The 11,809-nt window shown below is 57.3% G+C and overlaps 1 protein-coding gene across 2 annotated transcripts in view; it reads left to right on the plus strand.

Moving 5' to 3' along the window:
* The first annotated feature begins 2,399 nt into the window (after window positions 1-2,399).
* Npc1l1 (NPC1-like 1) overlaps window positions 2,400-11,809 on the plus strand; it is a 19,263-nt gene continuing 9,853 nt past the window's right edge. For both annotated transcript variants that reach the window (XM_005396665.1, XM_013520496.1), the window contains exons 1-10: window positions 2,400-2,478; window positions 3,052-4,583; window positions 6,967-7,067; window positions 7,379-7,551; window positions 7,747-7,875; window positions 8,414-8,596; window positions 9,213-9,327; window positions 9,473-9,600; window positions 10,098-10,235; window positions 10,400-10,489. In XM_005396665.1, coding sequence (XP_005396722.1) covers window positions 2,428-2,478; window positions 3,052-4,583; window positions 6,967-7,067; window positions 7,379-7,551; window positions 7,747-7,875; window positions 8,414-8,596; window positions 9,213-9,327; window positions 9,473-9,600; window positions 10,098-10,235; window positions 10,400-10,489 — 2,640 coding nt within the window. In that variant the 5' untranslated portion in view covers window positions 2,400-2,427. The remainder of the gene's footprint in view (window positions 2,479-3,051; window positions 4,584-6,966; window positions 7,068-7,378; window positions 7,552-7,746; window positions 7,876-8,413; window positions 8,597-9,212; window positions 9,328-9,472; window positions 9,601-10,097; window positions 10,236-10,399; window positions 10,490-11,809) is intronic.

Raw genomic sequence — 11,809 nt, forward strand, 5'->3', positions numbered from 1 at the left:
GGGGCTACAATGGGTGTAGAGCACACAGTTAATATTCACCAGCCCTGGGTTCAGTCCTCAGCAGCGCCCTAGGTGAACCCCAAATAAGGCATCATTTCGCAGCTGGTATTCTACAGGGCGAGGGAAGAGTGTGGTGAGCTTCAGCCCTGGGGATGTCACTGTGTGTGTCTGTCTCCTGGGCTGCTATCGACCCTGGACTGATAACCGCTTGATAGTCCTAGATTAGCCCGGGGGAAGAAACGATGAGCTGCACACACGTAGGGATTGTAAATGTGTGTTCTGACTCATGATAGCTCATCTCTGCACATTTATTTTAAAGAAGTAAATCCCAAAAGGAAAAAACTCCATTGGCCATGAGGAAGCGAACCAGAAACTTAAAATAACAGGGAAAAATTGGAGACCGGCCCACAGTCAGTGTGAGGAGAGAGAAAGAGTTATTGCGCTGCAGGTCGTCATCACACACGCTACACGTGTGGTCTGGGCACCGAAGGCAGTGGAGAGTGTTTATGAAAAGTCAAGGGAGCTGGGCATGGTGCTGCACACTGTAAACCCAGCACTCAGGAGGCTGAGGCAGGAGGACTGCGAGATTGATTGAGCCTAGCCTGGACAATTTTATGGCTTAGCAAGACTCTGTCTCGAAATAAAAAATAAAAAGGCCTGTGGATGTAGCTCAGTGCAAAGATCCTGGGTTCAATCCCCAGGACTGCCAAAAAAAAAAAAAAAAAGTAAGAAGAAACGATTTGGGGTGCATGTATCACGTGACTGTGACGTATCACAGGCACAGGCAGCCAGACTGGGAGTGAAAGTTTTCATCTTCTCCTGGGGGAAAGGTACCACTCTCCTCTGTGTTTGAGGGGTGCTGCTCATCATGGCACTGGGCTGGGATGGGAATGACTGCGGTGGGTGCCAGGGCTGCAGCTTCCCTGACCTTGGCGCTCCTGCTCAAGTGTCTGACTTCCGGCCATGAGCGCTCCTGACCAGGAGTTGTTCTGGCAGTGTGTGGCTGGTGCTGGAGCTTCTAGGAATCTCCAGCGGAGGTGGAGAAATTGACTACATCCTTATTCCTTGGCCAGGCTCCCTAGGCCAGGAGTTGGTCTTGTACATACCCTGGTTGTTGGCTTGTTCCTGTCCCCTGGTGCTTTACCTGCCTACCCACAGCTGCCACCTGGGGTCACCTCCCAAAGAAGCTGTTTGCACTGGGACCCTCTCAGTCTGCTTCTGGGGGAGCCGGATGACAACACCTAGGCCGTAGATAGGCAGACACCCGCCTCACGGGTGCCATCCTGGGGCAGAGGAGGACCTGGAGGGGCTGGGCTGGGGTCATCCCTGCACACGGGACGGCTCGGGGCCTCCCCTCAGCCCCTGGGGTCGCCTGCCTGGGGCCTGGATGGCCGCCTTCCGAGTCACTAGGCCTCTCCCAGCAGCTTTCTCGCGCAGGTGGCCATACGAGCGGCCTTGCAGCATTATCAGTGACTGAGCCTTGGCATGAGGGCCAAGGTCCTACCTATCCCGAGATAGTGGGAGCGCAGGGAGGGCCAGGAGATTCCTATCAGGGGAGCGCAGAAGTGTGTACCATGCACCTGGGCCCGGGCAGGCACACCACCACCCAGGTCCCACTGGCGCTGGCATTGGGAGGAGAGGGGAGGAGGAGGAAGAAGTGAGCAGAGGAGAGAATCTGAGGTCTCTATCTGCTGTCAGGCCTGGAATGGGCTGTTTGTTCCACTTCCTGCTTGGAGGGGACTGCGTATCTCCACCTTAGTTCTCCCCTTGTTATCTGACTGTTAATATTAATTAGCAACGGTTGCTAAGGATCACAGTGCAGAGGGTGTGTCTGAGCTCTCAGCTGCCCCTGGGCCCTAGATGGGGTGGGCCAGGGTGGGAGTCTGCGTCTATACCCAAGGGGCGCAGGCTGCTGGGACCGCGCGAAACCACCAGTGCCAAAGCCCAAAGCCCTCAGTACCTGATCCCACCTGCACCTTGGTCCCAGTGCCAGCTCCTGAAGGGGTGTTTGGGGTCTGTTTCTTTCTTTTTTTTTTTTTTTTTTGGTTTTGGTTTTTCTCTGGTACCGGGAACCGAACTCACGACCTTGCGCTTGCCAGGCAGGCGCTTTGCCGCTGAGCTAAATCCCCAGCCCCCTCGGGTCTGTTTGTCAGGAGGGGTTCAACCCCTGTCAGACTTCAGAGGCACTGGACAGCGAGTGAGGACCCTGGCCCTGTCACAGTGAGGCTCATCTGAGGGGCTGTGAGTGGGGCCAGCCGGAGGCAGGGATGACAGCAGGTGATCATTAACCAGTGGCACTCAGCCCTATTGGTTCCAACCTTGCCTGACCAGGGCTGTCACCGGGGGAGGAGGATCCCTTAACGTGCATCCCCACAGCCAATCCCAGCTGTCTCCTGCTGTCCCTACCGCGCTCTCCTCTGCCCCGGGATGGCTGCCGGTCTGCGCAGCTGGCTGCTCTGGGCCCTGCTCCTGCGCTCCGTGAGTGTACTGCCTCAGTGGGGACGCAGGCCACCTGGGGCCCGGGAGGGGTCACTGGGGGACGTGTGGAGGGGGCCCCAGGCCCTCCAGAGGAGGGTCCCAGCGAAGGGTCTCCAGGTCATGTGGTTGAGGGACAGAGAGTCAGGAGTGGCTACTGGGCTGGGTCCTGGCCTGGGGCTAGGGAAGAACTGAGTCAAGAGGTGCGGTGGGGGTCCCGGGCAAGACCCCTGGAGCATCCTGGGGCTGGGAGGAGGGTGACAGTGTTTGGGTCCGAAGGTGTGTTGGGGCAGGGGACCTCCTGATGCCCCTGCAGATCAGGTCCCCGGTGCGGAGACCCAGGAGACCCAGGTCAATGTGGGCCCCGTGGTCACCTCCCTCCCCATCACCCCTTCCCTGCTCAGCGTGAACTTCCTAAAGCGCTGTGTCGGGTCGCGCCCTTCTCTCGGGAGGAAAGCACCCCAACCATAGCACGGGCCTCCCGGAGGCCCCCAGACCCCTGCCTGGTCTTCCTCCTTCCCCACACCCTGTGCGTCCCCTGTGCCCGGCCTGCTGGTGACCTTGCTCTATCTGCAGGCCCGGGGGGAGCTGTACACGCCCATCCACCAGGCTGGCTACTGCACCTTCTATGATGAGTGCGGGAGCAACCCGGAGCTGTCCGGAGGCCTCACGTCGCTGTCCAATGTGTCCTGCCTGTCCAACACCCCGGCGCGCCTCATCACGGGCGACCACCTGGCCCTCCTGCAGCGCGTCTGTCCCCGCCTCTACAATGGCCCCGACACCACCTACGCCTGCTGCTCTGCCAAGCAGCTGATGTCGCTGGAGATGAGCATGAGCATCACCAAGGCCCTCCTCACCCGCTGCCCGGCCTGCTCCGACAACTTCGCCAGCCTGCACTGCCAGAACACCTGCAGCCCCGACCAGAGCCTCTTCATCAACGTCACCCGCGTGTTCCCTCGGGGAGCCAGTGAGCCGCCGGCCGTGGTGGCCTACGAGGCTTTCTACCAGCGCAGCTTCGCGGAGCAGGCCTACGAGTCCTGCAGCCGAGTGCGCATCCCCGCGGCCGCCTCGCTGGCCGTGGGCAGCATGTGCGGTGTGTACGGCTCCACTCTTTGCAACGCCCAGCGCTGGCTCAACTTCCAGGGAGACACGGGGAACGGCCTGGCCCCGCTGGAAATCGCCTTCCACCTCTGTGACCCTGGCCAGGCCCTGAGAGACGGGATGCAGCCACTGGACGCTATGATCGTGGCCTGTAACGAGGCCCAGGGCAATGGCACGGCGGCCTGCTCCTGCCAGGACTGTGCTGCCTCCTGCCCTGTCATCGCCCCACCCGCTGCCATGCGCCCCTTCTCCTACATAGGTCGCTTGCCAGGCTGGGTGGTCCTCCTCATCATCTTCTGCTCCGTCTTTGTGCTGCTCACCACCGTCCTCGCCCGACTCCGGGTGATTTCCAGCAGGAGGAGGAAGGCCAAAAGCCGGGGCCCGCCCGTGGCCCCCAGCCCTTCGGAGAAACTCAGGCGCTCCCCACACATGATCCTTGGCCAGTTCTTTGACAGCTGGGGAAGAAAGGTGGCCTCGTGGCCCCTGACCGTCCTGGCAGTGTCCCTGGTGGTAGTTGTGGCTTTGGCATCGGGCCTGACATTCGTGGAACTCACCACAGACCCCATGGAATTGTGGTCGGCTCCCAACAGCCAACCCCGGCAGGAGAAGGAGTTCCACGATGAGCACTTTGGCCCCTTCTTCCGAACCAACCAGGTTTTCCTGACGGCACCGAACCGGTCCAGCTACAGGTATGACTCCTTGCTGCTGGGGCCCAAGAACTTCAGCGGGATATTGAGCCTGGACCTCTTGCTGGAGCTGCTGGACCTGCAGGAGAGGCTGCGGCACCTGCAGGTGTGGTCGCCCGAGGCGCAGCGCAACGTCTCCCTGCAGGACATCTGCTACGCACCCCTCAAGCCGCACAACACCAGCCTCTCTGACTGCTGCGTCAACAGCCTCCTGCAGTACTTCCAGAACAACCGCACGCTCCTGCTGCTCACTGCCAACCAGACACTGACGGGCCAGACTGCCAAGGTGGACTGGAGGGACCACTTTCTCTACTGCGCCAAGTGAGTCTTCCCTGGGCCCGGGGAGGAGCAGGGGGGCAGCAGCCGTGCTCCTTACCAAGGGCTCAGCTTGACTGATTGATTGATTTGACTATACTAGGGATTGAACCCAGGGCCTTTGCACTGATCCTTCCTCATCATTTTTAGTACTGGGGATTGAACCCAGAGCTACATCCTCAGCCATTCCTTTACTGATTCATTCATTCATGAGACAAGCTCTTGCTAAGTCACTAAGTTGTCCAGACTGAGCTCCAATTTGTGATCCTCCTGCCTCAGCCTCCCAGACTGCTGGGATTATAGGTTTGTGCCACCACACCCCACTCCAGCTCATGTTTGTCTTTGCGCTGCTTCTCCTCTTTTGCTGCTGTGCATTGGTAGGTGACCCAGGAGTGTTTTGGTGTGAACAGAAAGCAGTGCCCTCAGGCCAGGCTAGGGCTGCAGCTGGCCTTGGGCCCCAGGCCCCTCCCAGGTGTCTCAGAGCAGGTCTCAGCCAAGCCCTGGTGCTGTTGGAGTTCGGTCCCTGGCTCTGTCCATTCTAGAGGCCAGAGAGGATGCTGGGCCAAGGGAGGGCAGTGGGAAGGCCGTGTGGCTGAGGCCTCGGAGGTGGGTGTAGAGCAGTGGTCCCCAACATGGACGTCTTGTCCTCTATCCACGCCTCTGAGCCCAGAATGTCTGGCTGTCAGAAATGGCAGCTCAGGGAGGGGCTGTTTGCCGCCCTGGGGAGGCATTTGTGGTCAGGCGTGTTAACTTAGTTTGATTTTGTGTGTGCACAACTCTTGAGGGGTCTGATTATGCCCATTTCATGGACAGGGAAGCTGAGGCTTGGAAGGGTACAGTGAAATGCTCAAGGTCACAGAGCAACCGGAACTCCCGGGAGGAGCTGGTGGCCAACACAATCACTTGCTCAGAGCCAAAAAACGCAAATAGAGAGCTTTGTCCAGGTAGCTGATCAGGTGAGGGTCTTTTTTTTTTTTTTTTTGCTTGATTCAGAGGCTAGGAATCGTAAACCAGCAAGTGCAGCTCTACTTGAGGCCTGGTGCTCTGAATGCTGATGCTCTTCAGCATTATAGCTCCAGTTCTCGACGCTGGGTGTGTGCTGCGGTTGTTGGTCTTGGCTGTCGCCACTGATGTCGAACACCACCAGTCTTCATGCTGGCTGTGGGGCTCTGGAGCTCCCGTAGCAATGGCTCTTGCTGTTTATGTTTCCTTTTTAAGCAACCGTTCTGTCCATATTACTCAGAAGTCCTGAGCAGACTTACAGAGTCTTCCAAGCTCAGCTACCTAAGAAATACATCGTGAGCAGATTTACAGGACCACTGGGAGGACATTTTATTTGTGCTGTAGTACAGAGGTATCAAAGTACAAGAGAGAACCCTTCAAAGCCAACCCAAGAAGAGAGGAGAGTGCTATTTATAACAGCTGAAGGCCTGTGATTGGTTCAAATCCAAGCCCGATGATTGGTCCAAATTCAAGGCTGTGATTGGTCCAAATTTGAGCCTGTAAACAATTGGTCTAAATTGATCTAAACCCAAGCTTTCCTACAGGAGCCTGTCAATTGGTTCAAATTCAATTTGTTTCAAATTCAAACCCACTGTGGTGAAGGAGACGCTACCCAGAGCTCCTGTGGTATCTCCACTCACACAGTGGGGCTGACACCCCGCAATCTCCAGGAGGATTAGCTATGCTCATCATGGCTTACTGCGGGTCAGGGGTGTTCACAATGGGCCCCTAGCCCTGCCTGACTTCTGCCACCTCGGGGGTGAAGTGACACCGTAGCGGGCAGCAGGAGTCTGGGAGGTGACAGTCCTATCATGACCACCTGGAGAACAGCCATGCAGCAACTGAGGACACTGAGGCGGGCTGGCCCCAGCCCTTGTCAGGGGACTGAGAGGAGTGAAGGGAAGGAAGGGACTGAAGGGAAGGGAGGCGACTTGGTGTGACTGTTGCAGGCTGAGCCCTGCAGCCTTCCTCATCACAGGACAAGGGGGATCGGCAGGGGCCTCCTGCCTGTCTCAGAGGATTGGGGCTCTGAGTGGGCAGAGGAGGCCGAGGAGCAGCAGAAACCAGGACACAAGACTACAGCTCGAATCCCGACTCGGGGCTTTAGTGATGCCTCTGGGAAGCAAATAAGGGCAGGCCTGAGAGGTCCGGCTGTGCGTGAGGACACAGCAGGCCCCCCGCCTGGCACAGACAAGGCGCTCAGGGCAGCTCCTCCACTTGGGGCACTGGGGCCTGCTGAGGGTATGGCTGGAAGAGAGCTGTTGGGAGCCACTGGGCCCGGCGCTCTGCAGGCAGGTCCCCCCCTCCGAGGTGCGCCTGGGACGGGCAGGCCCCGGCAGTGAGGCAGGGCCAGGAAAGGCCCCTCGCCTTTGTGGTCTCCCTCCAGCTCTCCCCTCACCTTCAAAGACGGCACAGCCCTGGCCCTGAGCTGCATGGCGGACTACGGGGCCCCTGTCTTCCCTTTCCTCGCCGTCGGGGGGTACCGAGGTAAGCAGGGTGGCCGCGGAAGGATGTGGGGTGGCAGCAACAGGCACGGGGTGGTGTGGGAGTTCCTGCTGCAGCGCCAACTGGCCTGGCTATGGGGCTGCGGATGCCCCCTCCTGACTCCTGTCTGTCACCCGCTCAGCTTCTCATCCGCTTTTGCGCCTGGGCCCAAAGGTCTTGCCTTCCGCTAAGACAGGGAGGTGGGGCGTGGGAGTAAATGCATGATTTGCATGGGTTGTGGGGACAAACGGGAGGGGAGCGAAGGGGAGGGAGGCGGGGCTGCACCCCAGGGGGCTGAGCACCTCTCACCCCAGGGAAGGACTATTCCGAGGCAGAGGCCCTCATCATGACCTTCTCCCTCAACAACTACCCCGCGGACGACCCCCGGCTGGCTCAGGCCAAGCTCTGGGAGAAGGCCTTCGTGCAGGAGCTGCAAGCCTTCCAGCAGAGGACGGCCGGCGTGTTCCGGGTGGCCTTCATGGCCGAGGTAGGGGCTGCAGGGTGCCGGCTTTGTGGTGGCCGCCCTGGTGGTCCCGGGTGGGTTCCAGTTTCCCCATCCAGTGTGGTCCTGGGTGGCGAATGCCTACTGAGATAAGGTGTTCTTGGACCCTCGCCGTGGTCCCCAGCCGGCCACCCAGCCCCGACACTTTTGTGGTCACTAGGCTAGTCTGTGTGTTTGCAGCGCTCTCTGGAGGATGAGATCAACCGTACAACACTCAAGGACCTGCCCATCTTTGCTATCAGCTACGTGGTCATCTTCGTGTACATCTCCCTGGCCCTGGGCAGCTACTCTAGATGTGGCCGAGTTCTGGTGAGAGCAGGAGCCCATGTCCTCAGACCTCAGCACATTTTCTAAAGCCTTCACCCAGGCCCCTCACCCCAGCAAGGAGAGCACCTTCAAAGAGACTCCCTCAGAGGGTGCTATTTCTTTTTTTTTTGTAGTACTGGGAATTGAACTCAGGACCTTGCTTTTACCAGGCAGGCACTGTGCCGCTAAGCTATATCCCCAGCCCTGGGTGCTATTTTTGGGAAGTGTTCTGTGTTGAAAAGAGTTTTATTTCCACCCCCTAACATGGCCTCTCATGGCCACACGCACAGCCGCCATTTACAATGCCTGGTGACCGTGCATACAGCAGACAGACCCGTGCTGTTGGGGTGCGGCGCTGCTGGTGGGCTAGCTGTGAAGAGGGGCTTGGTGCAGACACAAGCTCCTTGCTGCAGTGGGTGGGTGGTTCTGACATGTGTGGGCCCCCAGGGTGCCTGCCCACTGCCCACTGCCCACTTCCCGGCTGACCCGGGTGGGTGGGCGGTCTGGAGACTGGGAGGTGTGCCTACTACCTACATTGCAGGTGGAGTCCAAGGCCACCCTGGGCCTGGGCGGGGTGGCTGTGGTGGTGGGATCAGTTGTGGCTGCCATGGGCTTCTACTCCTACCTGGGCGTCCCCTCCTCCCTGGTCATCCTCCAAGTGGTGCCTTTCCTGGTGCTGGCGGTGGGCGCCGACAACATCTTCATCCTTGTCCTCGAGTACCAGGTGAGAAGGGAGGTGGTTCCTGCCCCCACCTGGGGCCCCAGGGTTCCCACATCAGGGTCCCGCATTGATTTCCTGGGCATCAGCCTGCTCCTCTGTGTACCAACCCTCAGGACTGCCCCTCTAGAAAACAGCATGTTGGCACATTTATTGTGTGTGTGTGTGTGTGTGTGTGTGTGTGTGTGTGTGTGTGTGTGTGTTTGTATTTTTGAGACAAGGCCTTGCCATGCAGTTCAGGTTGGTTTTGAACCCACTGTGGAGCCCAGGCTGGCCTTGAACTCATGGCTGTCCTCCTGCCTCAGCCTCCTAAGTGCTGGGATTACACCTGGCCCGTGTGTTATCTGGAACTTTGTGTTAGACCCATACAACGTCGCTGGGATAGCACATTAGAGCCACCTCCTGTCTTTACACTGCTGTGTGGCATTCCACAGAAAACCAAAATCAGAGTCCATGTGGCCTCTCCCTGCTGGCGAGCACTTAGGGTTCCAGAGATGCTTGACACTCATGCGGGTCTCTGAACCCACCTTGGAAGCAGAAGGTGGCTGTGGGGTGGGAAGGTCAGTGCAAGAGACAATGCCCTTGGTGGATCCTAGACCCCCTGTCTGCTGCTCCCACACAGAGGATGCCGCGGATGCCTGGGGAGGGACGAGAGGCCCACATTGGCCGAGCCCTGGGCAGCGTGGGCCCCAGCATGCTGCTCTGCAGCCTCTCAGAGACCATCTGCTTCTTCCTGGGTGAGCCGTCCCCCCATCCCAGGTCAGCCCTGCAGGGCTGGCATCAGGGGCCAGGAGTTCCTGGGGGAGCAGGTGCTAGCAGACCCCTGCCCTCTGCACACTGCTTGTGACGCCAGGGTCCCCTGACAGTGCTTCCTCTCTGCAGGGGCCCTTTCCCCCATGCCAGCCGTGCGGACCTTTGCCCTGACCTCTGGCCTGGCAATCTTCCTCGACTTCCTACTGCAGATAACTGCCTTCGTGGCCTTAGTTTCCTTGGACAGCAAGAGGCAAGAGGTACAAAGGGACCTGTCTGGGCAGGGTCCCCACCTTGGCCAGGAGAGGTGACAGAGAGTAGGATGGGAGCAGGGCGTTATGTGGGGGGTGGGGGTATTTGGGCTACACACTCCCCAGCTTCCATAGAAACAGTTTGGTTTTGCTAATTTTGGGAAATATGCTCAAACATCCTGAAGGACACAAGACTGTGTATTTATACATGTCTATATCTGTATTTGTATCTATCTATATCTGGATGTGGTGGCTTACTTCTGTGATCCCAGCACTCCAGAAGCTGAGGCAAGAGGATCGACATGGGTTTGAGTCTAGTTGCAGTGACATAACGAGGTTCAAGGCCAACCTGGACTACATAGTGAGACCCTGCTCAAAAAACCAAAACAGGAAAAAGCAAAGGAAACAGCTTTTCATCCTCAGGATGTGAGGCTGGTGGCACTGCCTGGGGTTAGGCAGACATGGGGTCCGGTCCGGGCGTCCCCTGAGCATCTACCTCCCTGCAGGCCCTCCGGCCCGACATCCTCTGCTGCCTGGGCCCCCAGAAAGTGCCCCCCTCAGATCAAAGTGAGGGCCTCCTGCTCCGCTTCTTCCGCAAGACATATGCCCCCTTCTTGCTGCATCGCTTTACCCGCTGTGTTGTGGTGAGTGAGCCCCTAGGTGGGCGGGCAGAGCGGGGTGGAGGGTGCAGGGGGTGCCCTGGAGTCTGCCCAAGGTGGGATGCTGCTTATGGTGCCCTGGCTGGGCTCAGGCTCTGGAGCAGATGGGGCTGTTGCAGGGGGGGTCTCACGCACAGTTCCTGCTCCAGCTGCTGTTGTTCCTGGCCCTGTTTGGAGCGAGCCTCTACTTCATGAGTCACCTCGTCGTGGGGCTGGACCAGGAGCTGGCACTGCCCAAGGTGAGCCTGGTGTCTTCCCTGGTCCCCGAGGCTTGGCCATCCTAGAGAATGGCTCATCACCCGGTGCACTAGGCGAGCGGAGCTACATCTGTGTCTGAGAAATGCAAGAGCTTTGCGCCACGGCTGGGGAGGCATCCTGCATGACGCATCAGGGCTGTTGATGAGAGATAGTCACGTGGGTGACTGCCAGCCTGCTGAGTGCCTGCCCTGTGTGCGAAATCCCCACCAACGCTTGTTTCCATTTTTATTGGGTATTTGGGCTCCAACCCAGGGTTCTGAAGTTGCTTGGTGTCTGCTCTACCAGTGGGATACATCCCAACCTCTTTGAGACGCTTGATAATAGCTATGCTATCGTGGGTGTGAAGGGTAGCTATCTTGCTGTGGTTTTGATGAGAATTTCCCTAATAATTATAATACTGGTACATATTAGTGATACAAAGTAATGAGATTCTTTTAGGCATATTGCTACATAGATGTAGCATATTTTGATTATTTTCACCCCATTACCCTCTTTCCCCTAAACTTCCTCCCCTCTCTCCAAAATTCTGCCTTCTAGGTTTCCGTCATCTCTTACATTTATTTATTTGGTTTCTCATCTGAGAGAAACCATTTGATGTTTAGCTTTCTGAGTCGGGCTTATTTTACATAACATGATAATTCTCCAGTTCTATCCACTGTGGGCAAATGACATGATTTCACTCTTTTCTGTAGCTGCATAACATTCTGTGGTGTACACATACTACACTGTCGCTATCTGCTCACCTGCTGATGGGCCCCTAGGCTGTTTCCACAGCTTAGCTCTTGTGACCACACCTCTGGAAACGTGGGTGTGCGTGTGTCACTGCAGGTTGCTGACTCTGGGTCTCCTGGGGATATGCCCAGGAGTGGGATTGCTGGATCAAATGGTGGATCTGTTTGGACTTTTATCTGGGGATCTTCATGTTCATTTTCACAGTGGTTGTACTAATTTTCATTCCCACCAGCAGATCGGAAGTTTCCTTTTTCCTTTTCATTTTCACCAGTATTTTTTGCACTTTCCCTGATTGCTATTCTGCCTGGGGTAAGATGGAATATCAGCGTCGCTTTGCTCACATTTCCATGAAGACTGAAGATGTTGAACATTTTTTTCATATAGTTGTTGTTCTCCTCCTCCTCCTTCCCCTCCTCCTCCTTCTTCTTCTTCTTTTGTCTTTCTGAGATAGGGTCTCACTATGCAGTTCAGGTTGACCTTGGGCTCACTATGTAGCCCAGGCTGGCCTCAAAGTTACAGCGATCCTTCTGTCTCAGCCTTCTGAGTGCTAGGATTACAGGCATGCACTA

This window comes from Chinchilla lanigera, unplaced genomic scaffold (genome assembly GCF_000276665.1).
Source record: "Chinchilla lanigera isolate Chin_1 unplaced genomic scaffold, ChiLan1.0 scaffold00055, whole genome shotgun sequence".
Lineage (NCBI taxonomy): Eukaryota > Metazoa > Chordata > Mammalia > Rodentia > Chinchillidae > Chinchilla > Chinchilla lanigera.